Source organism: Pyrus communis, chromosome 3 (assembly GCF_963583255.1).
Source record: "Pyrus communis chromosome 3, drPyrComm1.1, whole genome shotgun sequence".
Classification (NCBI taxonomy): domain Eukaryota; kingdom Viridiplantae; phylum Streptophyta; class Magnoliopsida; order Rosales; family Rosaceae; genus Pyrus; species Pyrus communis.
The window spans coordinates 23,865,849-23,885,884 of NC_084805.1; the positions used below are offsets into that span (position 1 = coordinate 23,865,849).

General features: G+C 37.6%; 2 protein-coding genes and 1 pseudogene across 2 annotated transcripts; 2 read left to right on the forward strand and 1 right to left on the reverse strand.

Moving 5' to 3' along the window:
- The first annotated feature begins 189 nt into the window (after positions 1–189).
- LOC137729556 (uncharacterized protein At4g19900-like) lies at positions 190–6,182 on the forward strand. The gene is made up of 5 exons (XM_068468531.1): positions 190–1,666; positions 1,754–1,903; positions 4,387–4,521; positions 5,103–5,297; positions 5,607–6,182. Exons 1-5 carry the CDS (start codon positions 294–296, stop codon positions 5,791–5,793), a joined length of 2,040 nt encoding a protein of 679 aa, XP_068324632.1. The 5' UTR covers positions 190–293; the 3' UTR covers positions 5,794–6,182.
- An 87-nt stretch (positions 6,183–6,269) lies between these two features.
- LOC137729557 (protein EXORDIUM-like 7) lies at positions 6,270–7,627 on the reverse strand. The gene has a single exon (XM_068468532.1). The coding sequence runs from the start codon at positions 7,595–7,597 to the stop codon at positions 6,581–6,583; it is 1,017 nt and encodes a 338-aa protein (XP_068324633.1). The 5' UTR covers positions 7,598–7,627; the 3' UTR covers positions 6,270–6,580.
- Positions 7,628–12,344: 4,717 nt separating this feature from the next.
- Positions 12,345–19,060, forward strand: LOC137727244 (pentatricopeptide repeat-containing protein At4g19890-like; annotated as a pseudogene).
- The last annotated feature ends 976 nt before the right edge of the window (positions 19,061–20,036 follow it).

The following is a 20,036-nucleotide window of genomic DNA, read 5'->3' on the forward strand; positions in this document are numbered from 1 at the left end:
TGACTCTACCTTACAGGAATAGAATATAACCATGAATAGTTAGTGTTTTTTCGCTGCTTTGATGCAGCATTGTTAGCTTTGTTGTCTGTTTTTCTTTTAGATGCTCCTCTTTGTTGCGTGTTTGTATTTTCAACTAATCTTTGCTACTTGTATTTTATTTACACAAAAAAAAAAAAAAAAATTAGTGTGCTGTATCGTATTTCAGACAAGCTAAAAAAAATCTCTCTTTTCTCACTGCCCACTTCCGATGCCGCGATGACACCCGATTCCGTTAACTCCCAAACGGACCCAGAATGCTGAGAAGTATTCGATCCCGGCGGCCCCACCGACCGCGTTACGGCGTTTACATCTGCGCCGTTATCTCCGCTCTCCTCCTCCTCCTCTCCGTCTCTCTCCTCTACACTCGCCTTTCTCATTCCCAATCTCACCACTTCCACTACCGCCGCCAGAACCCCGATTCTCAATACGACGACGTTTCTCTCAGCAACCCCCTCGTCTCCGATGAGGGCAACGACGTCGGCTCCATTGCCACCGAGGACAAGATCGACGAGCTCGACGACGTCGTAGAGGAGACGCCCAAAGACGAGGAAGTGGACGATGAGGACGACCCCCAATCGGAGATTTCGCAATCCAGGGTTTCCGGGTATGTATTCGATCACGTGACTGGGGTTATCAGGAGGGGTTTCAATAAACGTAAAATTGAGGATTGGGAGGAGGATTACAATGGGTTTAACATGGGATTGGGTGCATCGGATAAGAGCAAGGTGGCGTTCGGTTCGGACGATGTGCCGGTGGATATGGAGGTGCGGCGGAGGATGAGTGAGGTGGCGGGTATTGAGGACGCCCTATTACTGAAGGTGGGGAAGAGGGTTTCGCCGCTAAGGGAGGGGTGGGGGGAGTGGTTTGATAAGAAAGGCGATTTCTTGAGGAGGGATAGGATGTTTAAGTCCCATGTGGAGATGCTGAATCCGTTGCACAATCCAATGCTGCAGGACCCTGATGCGGTTGGGGTTACTGGGTTGACAAAGGGTGATAAGGTGCTGCAGAAATGGTGGCTGAATCACTTTAAGAAGGTCCCGTTTCTCGGGAAGAAGCCGCTGGGAGTTTCGGGGAGGCCCCGAGAAGTGAAGCTCCGGGAAAATGGCCATGAGGGTAGGAAAATGGAGAGTGATAGTGGAGATGGTGTTGTGAATGGAAGGGGAAATGGAATAGGTGTAGGAACAGAACTCGCTGAAAATGAGAGTAAGGGTTTGAATTCAGGTTCAAGTGGTAATTCTAGTACCGACAGGAATTTGTCTTACATGAGTAATGTGAGTGATAAAGCGATAGGGAACACCGTTGAACAAATTAGTGAGTCGGATCCGGATCAAGTGGGTGGCTTTAAGGATGAGTTTTCAGGTGTTATATATGCAGATGGCAAGAGATGGGGTTACTATCCCGGTTTGGATCCGCTTTTATCATTCTCTGATTTTGTGGATGTGTTTTTCAGGAAGGGGAAATGTGAGATGAGGGTTTTTATGGTGTGGAATTCTCCCCCTTGGATGTATAGTGTAAGACATCAGCGGGGACTTGAGAGTTTACTATCCCGTCATCGAGATGCCTGTGTTTTGGTGTTGTCTGAGACAATTGAGCTTGATTTCTTTAAAAATAACTTTTTGAAGGACGGGTACTTTTTCAAACTTTGCTTATCTGATACATTTATTTGTTGGTTTTCTAATTTTCATTTTGTACTGAGGCAATTCTTTTTCCGTAGTTACAAAGTTGCTGTTGCTATGCCAAATCTTGATGAATTACTAAGGGATACACCGACCCATATATTTGCTTCTGCCTGGTCTGAGTGGAGAAAGACCAAGTATTATGCTACTCATTACAGTGAGCTCGTCCGCCTTGCTGCTCTCTACAAGTAAGTTTATTTATTTGCAGATCTGTCCTTCTATGGGTCTGTCAATTTTTATTTTTATTTTAAATCCAGTTGGGACTACTGTGAACGTTTTGATTGGGATGGAACAAAAGAGTATCGCTGAAGAGTGAAGATAATGCATGAGAAATCTAAGTTCTTGTCAATTTACTTTAATGGTAGTTTAAGTTTTACTGTAGCTATTCAACATTGTCAATCTGATATGCTTAGGTTGGCATAATTCATGGCTCTAACTTTTGTCTTTCTTGTCATTTGGGTACACAAAGTTTAACAAGTTAGAGTTGCGTTAGGATTCATTATTGATGTTGAAATTAAATGCACAATCATATTCAGCTTTTTGGCTAGGAGCTTTCACCAGTTCGGAGCAGGAACTTAAACTAAGGGCTAAAAGCCTAGAAGTTTTAATATTTACCCGGCTTTTTAGCCAAAATGGTCGCTAAGATTTGCATAACTCCGCACTTTGGTCCCTGAGTTTTGAAATCAATAGAAGTGGTCCCTGAGATTGTCTACCATTAATCATTTTGGTCCTTGGGTGACAAATTATGTTAAATAAGGATCAAAATGACAAAATTACCCTCAATTTAATAAACAATATGTTGAGAATATCACGTTTAAAAATGGGAAAAAAAGGAACAAACTCCGAAAATCGAAAAACAAATAACCAAGATAAATAACACCAAGAATTTACATGGTTCGGCAATATGTCCCTACGTCCATGGGACAGCAACAACAATCTTTCACTATATCAATAATGAGTACAACCAATAATCTTGCCAAATCTCTAGAACTAGGAATTGACGAAAAACCTGAAAGAACAAGAACAAGAAATACACTCTCTCTTTTCTTTTCTATCGCACACACTTTACAATATTCTCTCACTCTAATCCCTTGAGTGGTATACAATTTATTGTTTTGCTCCCTCCTCAAAACTAGTACAATAGTCCCTTTATATAGACATAATAAAGGTCTTCTTCAAAAAGGATTACTAATCCTAATTGGAATCTAGTTATGAATCGTTCTCCAATTGAGAAACTAACTCCAATTGGGAAAACAATTTAATCCTCTAAGATTATAATTCCTTATAGACGTAGGACAACTTATCATGGGCTGGGAAAAACCCAACACAATAGGCCAAAATGGTTTGACCAAAATGATTGATTGTGGACAAACTCAGGGACCAATTCTATCTATTTCAAATCTCAGGGACCAAAATGAGGACTTATGCAAATCTCAGGGACCATTTTGGCTAAAAAGCCATATTTACCCCTTGCCAATCTATGGAGGAGATAATGGGTAGAAGTAGGATTCAACATAATATTTTAACTTGGTCGTTTCATACATGCCGACCCCACTTAGTGGGAATAGGCTTTGTTGTTGTTTTTGGTCGTTTCATACATTATAGATATATCATAATGGAAATTTTCCCTTCGTATGTTTCTGTTTATATCCATTTTATATAATCTGGTATTTCATCAAAAAGAGAAATTCTGTCACTTTGGCTTAGAAGAAGACTATCTGGCTGTTACTTGGTTAAAAAGAAAACTACAGCCATTAGCAACTTTGGGTGAGATGGTAGTAACTATCCATAGGTTGTTGATTCTTTATTTACTACCTTAGGCAAGGAATTTAGCAGAATAGCTACAAGTTAGTATGGAGTTTGACATCTCATATTAACTGGACCTGCACAATTGTAGTCAACCTTGCAATAATTTTCAAGCATTCTTGAGTGGGCACTATTAGTCTATTAGTTCTCCTTGTCGTTGCTAATGTTGTGAAAGGAGTTTAAACCTTAATCTTTCCTAATTGAATTTCATCTCTGTACAATTTTTATTTTTATTTTTTTGAATTGTTTGTTGTAACAGAGCTGTGTGCTGTAAGTTTTTGTTGTAAAGAGGGTAATCAAATGATTTCTTTTCCTTTTCTGGCCTGTAGAGAAGTATGAAATATTGTTTATGCAAAATGTAATTCCTCTTCCTGAAGTTTTGATTTTCCTTGCTCCATTTTCACTTTCAGCAAAAATTCTTGTACAAATAAATGAGTTCAAGAGTTTTCATGGTATGTGCTTTGGTGGTGAGTTTTAACAAGTCAATGAGCTCCATTTTCACTTCAGCAAAAAATTCTTAACAAATAAATGAGCTCAGAGTTTTCATAGTATGTGCTTGAGCAGTTGAGTTAAAGAGACTGCAAGTTTTGCTAGATGAGCTCGATGCTACTAAAGAAGAGTTAAGTTTCCTGCTGAGCCATATATCATGGAAAACTTAACGCATGTGATGACTTTTTAGGTTCAGAGTTTTCATTCTTTATGCCAATCTTAAGCATGGCTATTATCATCCTGTCTGATATGATCTGGTTATGCATAACGTTTTGGATTTTAGATGCTGATATGTGCAAACAGAATGGTGCATTAAACATAACATTGTTCTGTTGAGTTTAAAGATCTCCCTAACTTCATTTCTTTGCATTTGCAGATACGGAGGAATATATCTTGATTCTGATATCATAGTCCTGAAGCCTTTATCATCACTTCACAATTCTGTTGGTAAAGAGGATCAACCTGTGGGAAGTTCTTTGAATGGTGCTGTAATGGCATTTAATAGGAGGAGGTATGAACATGACTTCATCTCTAATTGTGGGAATCAAAGTACTATTTCAGTTGAAATCATTTTGAATCAGAACAGACTTGTATTTATCATTGAATTTTAATAACGAGGTTTATTTTCCTTTTTATCTAAGTGTGCTTTTTATACCGGTGCATTGCGTAGAGTACTAGAGTTTTCACTTACTGCTGTCCCTTTACCTCATCCATCCTACCGGTTTAGGATTCATAAACAGGAGCTTTCGATGATTCTTCCTGACATTACACTAAACCCTAAACCCTTAACCCTTCAAAATAATTATATTTGTTTGTGTGTGTACTGGGCTATATGTTTGCGTGTTTTATGTGTCTTAAATTGTTTTGAATTGCAAACCCTTTATTGGGTAAACGCCAAAGAAAGAGTCCAGGAGAATCGCATGAAAATTAGGAAATTGTGTTATATTTGAAAATTTAGTGGCATTGATCTGTACATTTATTAGCTGTCCTATATACAAATTTGAGCGCCACTGATGAGGAAAATTATAAACTAGTATATTTGACTTGTATGAAAATTTTGGATTTTGATATTTGCATCACTTTTCCATGTAGCCCCTTCATAATGGAGTGCCTGAAAGAGTTTTATATGACATATGATGATACTCGTTTGAGATTGAATGGGGCTGATCTTTTGACAAGAGTTGCACGAAGGTTTTTGAGTGGTCGTAATAAATCAGTTAGACAGCTGGAGCTGAAAGTGCAGCCTTCTTTCATATTTTTTCCAATTGCTTCTCAGAATATCTCAAGGTAATCTTATATGAATTCTTTTCCAATGGAGAGGAGTGTTGTGGGCTGTGAGTGCCTATCGATCTGTGAAAAGTCACCTTTGATCGCCACTCATTTCCCACAGCAGTCGGAATATTCATCCCGCATTGAAGAAAACCCCATCTTCTGATTTCTTACACTTCCGTGTTTTATATTTGGATGCATGGTGGTGCATTTTTTCAAATATTCTTGAACCTCTTGTGCTTTTGTATAGCAGTTTTTAACTTTTGGTTTACAGTTCTCCCGTGAGCTTTCTTCCTTTATGAATTAACTCAATTGATGTGGAAACAGATACTTCACTGCACCGTCAACCGAGACTGAAAAGGCTCAACAAGATGCCCTGTTCAGAAAGATTCTAGATGAGTCGTTAACATTCCATTTTTGGAACAGCTTGACATCTGCTCTCATTCCAGAGCCAGAGAGCCTTGCTACCAGGCTTATTGACCACCCTTGTATCCGATGCACTGATGTGTTGTGAGTTAACATAATTCCTCTGGTTGGTCGGTACTGAATGGGCCAATAACACTGAAGCTTATCAAGTTTTCACTTCCTGTCAATAATTAAAAGATAAGTGCAAGCCCGTTCGTGTAGCTGTTAGATTGTGTATCTTCTCTGTATGCTCGTGAAAAGACGGAGTTCTTTTCTTTATGAAATGCTGGTAGAAGCTCTGTTGTATTTGGAAATTCTTTTTTCGATCTAGCTAGTTTCTGAGGTGGCTCTTGTTGTTTAATCACTAGTCTGTGCCATTCTTCTTCCGATTACCAGCGGTTAAAGGTTTTGAATTCGAATTCAGGTTTCAGCTGTAGTGAAGAAACTATTTGTTACTAGTTTACATGGAAATATAGAAAGATGTCTGATTCTTTGTTATGTATGCCTTCTCTCTCTCTCTCTCTCTCTCTCTCTCTCTCTCTCTCTCTCTCCACACAGAATGTACATAATCTTATTTATTCATATGGTGGTACAATTGCAAAATAGTGCCTTCACTTGCATCTTCTACATCAATTATGCATTACAAAAAAAGCAGCCTATAAATAGAACACGCAAAGCATGAAAGTGCTTTTGTCTAGTCTCCATGACAACCGCTAATAAGTAATAATTTCAAACAAATCAAGCATCCTAAATCGCCAATCCCTTTACCAATAGGGCCCTCCACCATCCCTCTCTCTCTCTCTCTCTCTCCTCTGACCTCAAAAGCAAGAAAGAGATTCATGAGAACTTTTGCACAAAAGCATTAAGCAGCTGTTAACCACAGTTCCATCCTCCTCCTAGTCCATAGCATTGGGACCAAAGCATCTTCTTTTCACAGGGTTCCAAATCCACTGTACCAAAAACTTTCTTCCTTTCACCCCATTTACATTAAACCCATTTCCCCATCTGTCCTTTGAAACCGCCCCAACATACCCTCCACCCCCGCCACTACCATAAACCCCCATACACAAATCTGCAATTTCTGTCGGTGCAATCGGATCGTCACCTGCGTACCACGCATTCACAAGCGGGTTGCTCGAGACCTCCGCTAGCTCATGAGCTATCACACTTATCATCCCATCAGTGCCCGCATCCCCGTTGGGCGCGCGCATAATGGTGTTCCCTCCAGGTGTGCCTGGTGGCGGCCTGCCTGAGTCCTTAGGCCAGGCAAAAGGGTAAGCGCAGACGCCCGGACACTGACTCCCGCTATAACCCACCCATGCATACGGCACAGTCACACCAACTAGGGTTGGAAATGTGAAGTAGTGAAAACCACAAACCGCCCTGCAGAAGTCTTGAACCCTAACATCAGATGAGCTCAGAACTAAGTAAACCCCGTTTCTCGGGTTGAGAGGCAAGGCTCTTGGATGTGAAGTGACAGCATTTTTTATGATGGACTGCATCGAAAGGCGGCTGAGAGAGCTTCCATGGGAGTAGGAAGAATCGTAAAACTCTCCGGAGAGAGCAATGGTTCTAGTGATGTTTGAGCCAGTTTGATCAGTGTAGAGCCTCACAGTGCTCCACCAATCAGCAACAGAAGGGTAAGGGGCAGGAGAGGAGAGAGAGTAGAGGAAGTCTCTAATGGTGGATTGATAAGTAGGGTTCCAGTGGCCATACCATATGACATAAAGGTTGATGGGAGAAGCAAGGACAGGACCCATATGGTACTGAAGGTCCACCAGATCTGATGAACCCTCATAGTTTTTGGCTTGGTTGAATTGTGTGTTCTGGCTCCATGAATATTGAGCCAGAATTGTAGAGAAAAAAAGGGAAGAGAAGAAGAAGAAGAAACTGCAAAGTTGCAGATTTTGCATGTTTAATGGTTGGTGGTGAGAGACCGAGAGTGGGAGGTTCTTATAGAGAGAGAAACCAATGAATGTAAATAATGGGGTTGGTGAAGATTCTTATATTATAATTTTTGCTTGTGGCAATGAGCAGTTGTTTGCATGTTTTGCATAATTTCAAGTCCTCGTCTACTTTTCAATGATAACTATGTTGTTTGCATTTTCTTTTGTTTTGGTAACCCTTTTTCACTTCTTACATTCTTATTTATTTCTGGTTTTTAGATCAAAGAAATAAGGAACGAATCAAGAGACATACGTAAACATGAATGTGTACAAAGAAAAAAAAGGAATTGTTAAAATTATTTCCCTTTCCTTTTCTATCATTATAGGAAGAAAAAAAAATTGCAAACATGTTCATCAAAACTCTTTTTTATTGTACAAATTTAAAGATCTAGTTTTTGAACGGAAAAAAGCTATGTACACGACTGTCATTGTAATCGACTGTTATTTCTTAGTAACGATTTAAAGACCTAAATTGAACAGAAAAAATTATAAACATAATTTATTGCACTCAATCGTTATAACACTATAGATGAGGAGTTTTTGTATTATGTAATTTTTGTTCTTTTGTGTGTTTTTTACTAAGATCATTAGTTGTCATGAACTAAATTAATTAAATAAAAGAAGAGCTCTATGATATTCTTATTCCCATATTAGAATAAAGGTGTTATGCTAACCAACCTCTTCATGTATATATAATTGTTCTAGCCTACACTTGGGGGTAGAAGATTGGGATCATAGAAGAAACAGTTTGTTTGTCCCCAAAACAATTATGGCACTAATTTTTATATGTGATTCTTTCTCGACTGAGAAATTTTTCAGTGTGTCGGAAATACTGTTACATCAAATGTAATAATACAATTGATTGAAATTTTTTATTTTCAAGTTTCCAATCAATTGATTATTACACTTGGTGCACCGAACCTTTATCTAAGCACACTGAAAAATCTCTCCTCTCTCTTAGATTTTTCTTGCGTCTTGCCACCTCTCTTCAATTTTTCAAGTTTAAAAATTTGTGATACCATCAGATGCTAGATTACTGTTGTCTCCATGTAGTATAATACTTTGTGTGATGAAAACATTGGTTATTGTCAAACTCCACAACTTTCTTTAATACAAAACTTATTTTTCTGCGGTTGGCCACATGTTATGGTTCTTGCTCATAAACTAACTTATCATTTGGATAATCAGCAACCTGATTAACTTCCAATGACTAGAAAGACTACTTAATTTGTTCAGTTTACTCTGACAACTGATAATATTTAGTGAGAAACACTGAAGGAGTCAAACTCCAGAAGGAAAAGAAGAAGAAAAAATGAAAAAACCCTAGCTTGTGGTGCAATAGCAATCGGGTAGTGCAATTGAGAGTACATAAATTTTTTCTTTGTTCAAAGCGGAGGTTTAAGGGTTTTTGATGTTCACGTTTAAAATCAAGAGTCTTATGCACTGCCAATTATCCTTAAAAGAGTCCCACACGGTTTTGCATCAATGGAATTGTGATATACTTTTTTTCATTAAAAGTTAGAACAATCGACGAACTGTGATTACCCCATCTCTTCTCAGATGGTTGTTCGCCTCAATCCCCGATTGTCGGTGGTTGTGGCACTGAGCAACATTTCAATTTGGGAACTTAATTTCCTCTTTTTGTTTATCTTCCAAATTCTCTCTATTCCTTGCTATTGTGTTCCAAATTTCCATTAGCCCCAAATGAACCTCAAATCCCTAACGCATACGGATCCAGCACTCAAGACTCTATTTTGCCGTCAATTTGCCTACTTTCGATTGAGAAATCCGACCGAGCAGCTGTGTCCGCTGTCCACCTCAAGAGCGAATCGTCGCTCATTTAGTTGAAGGTGTGTGGAACTAGGACTTTGAAGGTTAATTGGTGATAATTTTTCAGTTTTGTTTTGGGTATTTTAATATTGTTTGTCGCCTGCTTCTGATTTTACTTGTTATAATCCCTCACGTAGGCTTGGTTTTCTCCACTAGCCACCCTTGACCTCTATTGTTTGGCCTTATGTGGAGGATTTTCTTTTTAGGTTGAAACCCTTTCATGTTTTTTCATTTATGTAATATTTCGTATTTGCTGTAGAACAACCATTACTCATGTTTAGTTAGCGTAAGTGGCGTTTTCTTTCTGTATGCCGGTCCTTTCTAGAGCTATTAAAGTTATAATTCGTCTGTTTGACTTCTTTTTATGAATGTTTCTCTACCATTGACAAAGAAAAACTGTGATTAGGGTTTTGGATAAAGGTGTCACAGGAAAGAAGAAGAAGCAAAATGATGAGGGTCAAAACCAAGTGTAAGACAATGAATGATGGGTGTGGTAGAAAGCAAAGCATGTGATGCCTTTCCATAATTTTCTCCCATTTCGACTACAGTCTACACCCCTTCCCTTTTCATGATCATTGACTATCTATGTTCTTCCCTTTTTTTCATTAGTTAATGCATCAAATGCATGGAATAGTGCCTTCTTATGAAATTTTCTGACCAAATTGATTTCTCTCTCAACAAGTTAATTAGTGTAAACCACTAATAATAATTAATAACAGCGAAAAACATTTCAAGAATTAAATTACACATAAAAAAATTTCACGTATCAATATATAATAAATGGTGTAATGCAAGTTTTTTTTCTTTCCAAAACAGTATTTTAAGTGTTTTTAACTGTAAAATAGTGTTTTGAAGAGTTGATTTGTGAATATATATAGGTAACTTGAATTGATGGTATTTCATAGTCTAGAGATTGACAATAGGTGGGAGCATAGCACATATTCAACTCTCATCGGCCCTTAAAATTAGGGATTCTTAAGGGCAAAGCTTAAAAGAAGGGAACTATGAGAATTGCTGGTCTGCTGCCACCTAATCATCGTAAAAGTCTTCCCTTCCAATTGAGTGTCAAATACCCGAATGCTTTTCAGCTACCCTTCAGAGTGGCACTCTACTGCTAGTACTTCCTAAAGTTCTAAACCCGCTTTTAAATAACTAAAAACACTTGTAACAATTTGTACGTAAAAGAGCTTCTTTCAACACTGGTTGAAAAACCTTGAAGACTTTTTTTGTAATAATCACATGTTACGTGTGCTTTCATAGAAAGCAAGCAATTATAATAGAAATGTTTATAAGCAGTATTGACTCATATAGGAGCAGTCTTCACGGACCTTAGAAGTATATTATAAAAATAATTGGATAATAATTTTTTTTATTGTGCTTCTCTAGTAAGTGCTTCTAATAAAAAGCACTCCTATACAAACATCAAAACCTATTTACCATATTAAGGGGAGCAGAAGAAAAATAAGAATCTAGTGCACTACAATCTGAGGCTATATATGTTCATGACAACATCATAAAGTGCACCCCAAGAGAATAATTGCAATGGATTATGCTTAGTTCTTTTGTCTTTTTCAGTATATCTAGAGATGGTGGTTAGAAGGATATTAGAAGATCTTTATTTTCTTGTAAGTAAGTAATCCTATCACATTACCAATTAACTATGTGATTTAGTTAATGTGTCATTACAATTACTTAAAAAACGATTCATAATTGCTAATGAAAATTGCAGTGTACCTTGAAAAATTTGGAAGTTCACATGCAAGTTAAATAATAAAGTTAGGTGTATACTTATAGGAGGGCGAGCTTTGGCGCAATGGCCATGTTGCTCTTTTGTGATTGAAATGTCACATGTTCGAGTTGTGAAAACAGTTTTTTTTTGCAAAGTAAGGGTAAGATAGGCATTCCCTCCTAACCCTCGCAACCTGTTTGCAAGACAAGAGTAAGAGACTATGTACGATAGGCGTTCTCCCTGACCCTCAAAAGTAAGGAACCTTGTTAGCTTGGGATCACCCTTAGGTATATACTCAGTAATAAAACAAAACCAATATTTTTGTACATGTGAGTTCAGGTTCTGAATCCAATCACTTCTTTTCTTCCATACGAATTTACTTTATACTTTCACTTTGTATGTATTAATGTCGGACACGGTATGTAGAATGTATTATACTAGAATTAGAATAATTAATCTGATCTGAATGCAGTGAATTATATAGAACTTTACTTCAACAGCTTCAAAATTATAAAACTACTACAATTAATTGCAGCCATAAAGATTAGAGACAAATAAAAACATCATGGCAAAATCCCCTTATGATCTGGAACCCAAAGAAAAGCCCAATGTTCAAATTCGTCCAGCCCGGCCCGTCCAATGTCAATGAAAATAATAATTCAAAAACATTGAAGGAAAAAACAAAACTTGAAAGATATAACTTAGAGCATCTTTAAAAAAGACGTTAAATTCAAAACATTAAATTTAAATTTGATGACTGACTTGTCAATTTGATATATTGTCAATATTTTCCTTCCATCCTATGCCAAATTTTATTGCTTCATTTATGTTTTTTTAAACAAAAAATAATAAAAGTTTGATTGTTGTTGGTTTAAAAATAATAAAAGAATACTTAAATATGCTAGCATTTAAGATAAAACAAGTGCAATGCTTTTGGAAATATCAAAAATCAAATTTGAAGGCCGCTTCAAATTTGATATCTTTTTATCCATGTAAGCTTAGCTTTCTTTTCCATGTTTTCTTTGATATCTCGATTGAAGTAAATGATACGTTATTGGTTACTATTATAAATCCATATCATCTGTTACCGTTATAAGTCTACGTTAACATTTTGAACATCATTTGTTACCGTTATATATCCATCTCAGATGGGTCATGGTTTCTCTGCGAATTCTGAGAACCCATGAACTCCAACAGCAACAGAAGCTATTATCCCCTGCTCCAATACCCAGTTATCTATTCTGCACCCTCTTCTCTCTCAGAGCACTCTCTTCCTACACTCACTATGACGCCCCAAACTCCACCGCCGTCGCTACCGCCATCGCTTCTTCCCAATCGCAGTCACTGGTCAGTTCAGTCTGCTCATTGGTATTCCAATCGTATTCCCCACAAACCCATCTGAGATCTTCACCACCCAAGCTCAATATCGACTTAAATTCTGAATCTTTGACCCACGAGCAGGCCATTTCCGTCGTCGCTTCACTGGCTGAGGAGGCAGGTTCCATGGTGGCGCTGAGTTTCTTTTACTGGGCAATTGGGTTTCCCAAGTTTCGATATTTCATGCGGCTGCTTTACATATTCTGCGCAATGTCGATACTTGACAATGGGAATTTGGAGAGAGCCCATGAAGTGGTCCATTGTATGGTGATGAAATTCGCTGAGATTGAGAGGTTGAAGGAGGCTGCTGATATGGTGTTTGAGATGCAGAATCCGGGTCTTGCGTTGAGCACTCGGACGTTGAATTGCGTTCTCGGGATTGCCTGTGATCTGGGTTTGGGTGAGTATTCAGAGAATCTGTTCGAGGAAATGTGTGAGAGAGGTGTGTCTCCTGATTCCTTGAGCTATAAGTCTATGGTTGTTGGGTTTTGTAGGAGCGGGAGGGTTTCGGAGGCGGATAGGTGGTTCAGTAAGATGCTCGAGAGAGGTTCTGTATTGGATAATTCTGTTAGGTTTTGAACCCACGTTTAGGTATCCTTATCATGATATGTGTAAGTTCAAAACCTAACATTCTCCCACTTTTGAACTTCCACTTATCATGTTCCTTGTCCAACGTATTAAGCCAATCCCTTTGTGATCACTCAAGTCATGTCAACCATACAACAACTCATATCTGCCATGAATAGCTTCAAAAGTTGAACCCCAGAAAATTAGTACTTCATAATTTGTACTAACACTCTGAAATCACATCCCCCAAAACTACTCATGCATGATATTAACAGAGCAAACAAACATATTTAACATGTCTATTATTTACACTCCCACTGATCAAACCAAACATCATTGTCAAGCCATTGTTTGGCTCCAATGATAAGCCTTTTACAATAACCAGCACATTAAACCTCGGTTTGATTAGTAATTCATCATTTCAAACATTGCATATATATATGAAACAACATCAAATATGATACAATCATATTCGATCCTTTATCAAACTCCAATGAGTTTACCTAATGCTTCCAACCGAGCCTCAATTCTGCCTTATGTAGATAAACTAGTCATTGAGTGAATAACCATGACATGCAATTTTATGTAACACCTTTGGGCAAGAGACATAAAATATCAGTTATGCAATCTTAATCATGCATCCTTATTTGCAGAGCTATTTCACAAAAATTTCAAGTTACAACTCAAATCATGTCTTTGGACAAGGGAACAAAGTTGACTTTAAACTTTTATAAAATACTACACACTACATCACAGTTCAAGCCATTCACTATTTCTTTCTTTTGAAAGATTGGTCTTATGCAATGAATTGTCACTCACAAAATTCAATTAAGAATCCTTTGAACAAAATTTCCTAATAATTCCCACTTTGGTGAAGATTTATTCAAACATTTGTTCAAGTATAGAGATTATTAGTGTTGAAAACCTGCATAAAACTTTAGCATTTCAATTTGATTGTAGAAATCATCCAAACGTCAAATGAAAAACCAATTTTCTACACAAGTAAGTTACAATTATAGATTATTTTCACATGTATCAGGAACCTTGCAACCTACCAGCCATATTCAAGTTCAACATAAATTTACTAAGCTACAATCTACACCAATGCCTATTGCCAATACATATTTAGATATCAAGAAACTGATTTCAATCATATACCAGATTTCAATCAGATATCGATCATCGTTTGTGAATCTGAAACAACCATGACTACCAATTCTAGAATGATAAAAGCGCAGCTTACAGTGTTTTAATCTCCAAACCATATATTCCTTTTCCTGCTGTGAATAAAACTTTGGCAGCAGAATATGGCATTAGAACAATTAATCATGCTATAGAAAAACTGTACCAATCATCATACGAATTTTATACATGCATAAAGCATTATGATTTCTTATCACAATAAACAAATAGCACAGGTTCATAGCCGAGGTATTCACTGAAGAAGACATGGAAAAATCGTTGAAATGCATGCTTATAACATACCTTTAGTTAAAACTATAAGCAACCATTCATTCTTTATTGTACACCCACCATTACAAGATCTTTTCATGCAATTATATCAAGTATATGGCAGCACCATCTGCTGTCTTCTGACAGCACGGAATGGAAAGACTTGTGTAACACACATGGGAAAGAAGTCTGAAGGTTATACTTTAACAGTAACAACATGGGAATGCTTCTGACAGCATACATGGGAAAGAATGAAAGCATTAGAGTGATACCTCAGCATCTGCTTCTGCCCGCATAACACAGCAGCGGCACAATCTCAAAACGTGAAGATTCCCAGTCCTTAAATCTATCCTGATACGCCAGTTGAAATCATCTGGAAAACTATAAGGACTATCTTAAGAAGACATGGAAAACTTGAAACAATCATTAGTGATTGTTAAATGCATGTTTATATCACACCTTTGGGCAAGAGATATAAACTGACATTGACCTTCATTGTATAGCCATCATTCAAGGATCTTATCATGCAATTATTACAAGTCTTTGGACAAGAATATGGCCTGATCTCCATGATGCCATACACTGATTAAAACCACCAACAATTTATACATCCCCTTCTTTGGAAAAGAATGCGAACATTTCTTGAGTTTTAAACCACAACCATTCTTCCTTTACTGTAATCGAACAATGTTCTTAATTGTTCTTAACATTTACTGCAAACCAAACTGTTAGTATAGTGGCAAAAAAGATAAAACTCAAAGTGATATAGTCCCAACAATATACGGATCATTATATTGATCACAACAGAAATAGATGAAAAATGCATTCTCACTGCAGCCAAACACGTTGCATATGCAGATCATAAAGCCACTTCATCTTCCATTTTTAAATAAATGGGATATAATCATACTAATAAACTAATGAAAAACATCATTTGATTAGTCATGTCCCGAAGCATGCACTCAATCTGTTGTTTAACGAGGAAACTTTACCAGAAGAATCACAGCAGCAGATAGCACACACACTGCAGTATAATTTTACCAAGATACATTCTCGCAATGTTCATTTACACACCATCAACCAGTGCATGAAAATAGTTTAGTTTCAACTTTACTTGCATGCACCCAAGGAGATCAAGGAAGAAAATTGAAATAAATAAAAAATACGCATGCTTATGAAGAGAAAAATTTACAAGCATCCAACATTGCACAAAAACAAACCACTCAAAATTTCCCTTCTTTGTAGAATTTGCCTAATTTTGTGTCTTTTCAACCAAGATGAACGCCACATGCAGGTTCTCTAAGCAGAGATTGGGTTTCACAAATTTGGTGACCTAATCATCTTTTTACTTGTACTTGCATATATAAACAATCAAGAAACATTACAGGAACTTGTAATTAGGAATTAGGCAACAATATATCGAGGCAATCATGAACCAAGAAATCAAAATAGTCATAAATAAATGCCTCAAAATAATAAATGAAACCATCATTAACCAAGGCAGCCATGACGTAGGGAATTAGATGTTGTCATGAATGAAGGCAACAATCACCGATGCTAACATTAGGGGCTAGGTTAAGGCAATTTTCTTCCCCGTACAGCAAATATTCCCAGTTAATGATATAGGTATAAATGTTAAGATAATAAAGTTCGAATCCAAGTAGACTAACCTTGCTCTGATACCAAATGTAGGAACTATAAATGGTTAGTCTTCAACAAGGATCACAAACAACATATCTTACATATAACATTACAAGAGTTGGCATTAAAAAGAGATCGACCATACCTGAGAACCCATCTGCCCAGCAACAAAGACAGCATCAACACCAACTGAAAAACCTGGGTTGGCATTAAAAAGAGATCGACCATACCTGAGAACCCATCTTACACATATCATGATAAGGATACCTAAACGTGGGTTCAAACCAATTAGGAGTCATGGCCATGTCAATAACTGATCTCCTAGAATTAAGGGATATGGGACGTGATAAGGATGCTTACATTGCTCCACGTCAAAAGAAACTGATTGCTGCAGTTCATAGCAGTTGCTATCCAATCATCTTGATAGATGGAAGTTGGAGAAGTTCAGTTCGATATAACAAAGGATTCCCTGCTCACAAAGAACACGTTCTGTAATCAGGGTTCTATCACCATTGGAACATAAGGTCTTAAGTGAGTAGAAGAATTCTTATGTGTTACCAGTAAACACACCCTGTACCAGGTTTTTCAGTTGGTGTTGATGCTGTCTTTGTTGCTGGGCAGATGGGTTCTCAGGTATGGTCGATCTCTTTTTAATGCCAACTCTTGTAATGTTATATGTAAGATATGTTGTTTGTGATCCTTGTTGAAGACTAACCATTTATAGTTCCTACAAATTCATCGTTTACTTTGATCATAAACATGTTTTGCGAGAAGGGTCTTGTAGGTCGAGCGTCGTGGTGTTTTGAAAAGATGATTTGGATGGGTGTGAGGCCGAATTTACGATGATTAATGGGTTGTGCAATGGAGGAAATGGTGAGGAAAGGTTGGAAGCCTAATGTGTATACACACACAGCATTGATTGATGGGCTCTGCAAGAAAGGTTGGACTGAAAGGGCGTTTAGACTGTTTCTTAAGCTGGTCCAGAGCGATAATCACAAGCCAAACGTGCATACGTATACTGCTATGATCAGTGGATATTGCCGTGAGGACAAAATGAGCTTCGCAGAGATGTTGTTGAGCAGGATGAAAGAACAAGGATTAGTTCCTAACACCAATACATATACTACTCTCATTTCGGGGAATTGTAGAGCTGGGAACTTTGAAAGAGCATATGAGCTCATGGATATAATGGCTAAAGAAGGATTCCCTCCTAATATCTGTACATACAATGCAGTAATTGACAGTCTCTGTAAAAAGGGGAGGGTTGAAGAAGCAAATCAACTGATTAGGAGAGGCTTTCGCCGAGGATTGGCAGCTGATGGGATCACGTATACCATTTTCATATCCGAGCACTGCAAACGGGCTGATATTAATAGGGCCCTGGTGTTTTTTACTTAGATGGTGAAGGTTGGATTGCAGTCGGACATACATTTGTGTACAACTTTGATTGCTGCCTTCTGCAGGCAAAAGAAAATGAAAGAAAGTGAGAAACTTTTGAGTTTGCTGTGAGGGCTGGCTTGATTCTCACCAAGGAAACCTATACATCCATGATTTGTGGCCATTGTCGGGATGGAAACATTGCTTCAGCTGTTACGTATTTCCAAAGGATGGGCGACCATGGTTGTGCACCGGATAGTATTACTTACGGTGCTCTGATGAGCGGGCCTTGCAATGATGAGACATTGGAAGAGGCTCGTAGGTTATATGATACCATGATGGACAAAGGGCTGTCGCCTTGTGAAGTCTCTAGGTTGACATTAGCGTACAAGTACTGCATGAAAGATGACTCTGCCGCTGCCATGGTTATGTTGGAAAGGCTAGAAAAGAAGCTCTGGATCCGCACAGTGAATACATTGGTCAGGAAGCTTTGTAGTGAGAAGAAAGTAGGGATAGCAGCATTGTTCTTTCATAAATTAGTGGACAAGGACCAGAACGTGGATCGCGTGACATTGGCAGCATTTATGACCGCATGCTATGAGAGCAACAAGTATGCTCTTGTTTCGGATTTGACTGGGAGGATTACTAAAGGAATTGGGTTGCAGCTGAAATATACGAAAAAATTGGCTCGACTTACTGGCTACCAAAATCTGGTGTTCTTCAGAAGTTGAACTGCTGCAGCAGGTCTCCCTTGTAAGAGTAAACAAGTATTCAATATAACCACCAGGAACACAAGGATTGATCAAGTAAATCACAAATCTTGAACTATGTAAACAAGAAGCAAATAAGATACAAAACATGTTGATCGAAGCATACCTGGAGACATGTTTGTGGATGTAGAGGCCATATGTAATCCGCACACAACCTTCTTCTCTCTGCAAAGCACAATACTCTCCAACTTATAGGCTATTGGAACAATATGAGCGATACCTTTGTGAGAGCAGGGATTGTGATTTTATACTACAAGTTCCGGACTACCTATAACAATCCTACAAGGAATATGAAACTAAATCCTTGTATAATCATGAGTACTAAACTCATGTCCCAAAACAGAGCTCTAATCCAAAACCAAATAGGATTCGCTCTCATAAACATATTGAGACTTCTTTACGTTAATCCACAATAACTTAACCGTGTGAAAACATACTCACATTCCTACATCCCTTTCATCGGTGATGGCACTGTAGCCGTCTCCATTTGTAACTGAAAGGGTCGAAGCGCAACCAGCATGCTAAGCCGCTGATTCTTCTTGCTTGTGCTTTGAGGTGCTCTGCAACTCAAAACTGCAATTGATATCGACTACTCTTCTCCTAATGACAGAGACAGGTTTTCTAAATTGTTTGTGTACACTGCAGCTTGCATACCAAACTGGATGTTTGTTATACACTTAAATATGATCAATTAGGGCCTTCAATTTTCAAAACAAGTTGTAATTACTTTAGTCTAAAGTAAGGTTTTCAAATGCGATGTTCAAATGGACATTGTTCAAATTTTTGTTTGTGCAAATATTTTTGAAGCCCAAGTGATTCAAATTTCAAATTTATGTGTAAATTGATAAGTGTGGGTGTAGACACCCAATATGGCTTTTACATGGTGTTGCTATCTGGTTTTTGACAGAATTATATTGGGGACTGTGCAAATTTTGGTTTAGCTGCAGATTAAGCAAGATCAAAAGGTTATAAATTAGAGGTATAATTTAATTTTTATATGGGAAGCGACACTTCAAAAATCTCATTCTACACTCCTCGTAAGTGTATTTTTCTTTCCTAATATAGAAAGTTTGGAGTGTAGAATGAGATTTTTGAAGTGCTAATAACAATTCCCTTTTTATATTTGATGCATTGTTAGATTAATGAATATAGTAGGAACATTGACTTGACGTATGTGTTTTCGTTCATTTTTTAGAATGGAAAACTGAATTTTGTGTGCTTATAAGTGTGTATATACTCGGTACTTATTTTAATTACAATGGAAGTGATTGAAAATTATCGAGAATTAGTACAAGTTTACACACCAAAAGAAATATTTCGAAAATAGCATTATTTAGTAGTAAGGAAAATTAGGGCAAACACCAACTTGAGCAGTTGTCGATGCTTGTTTTGTTTTGGTTTTGATCCACATCGAATATTTCATTCATTTAATTGGAAATGTTTCCTTTAACACGTAATTAGGTTAATTTCATCTTACGAAGTCACTTTCGGGTTTATTATGAATGCGAAATGAGGTATTTTGATTAAATTTTAATTGCACTCCTTGCAGTGGTTGACTAAGAGAAACAAAAGAGCGCTCTATGAAGCTCTTGAGAATATACTATTAAGGCTCCCATCTTCGCTTCTTACAGTAGGACAAGACCACGTTTCAAATATGTGCACA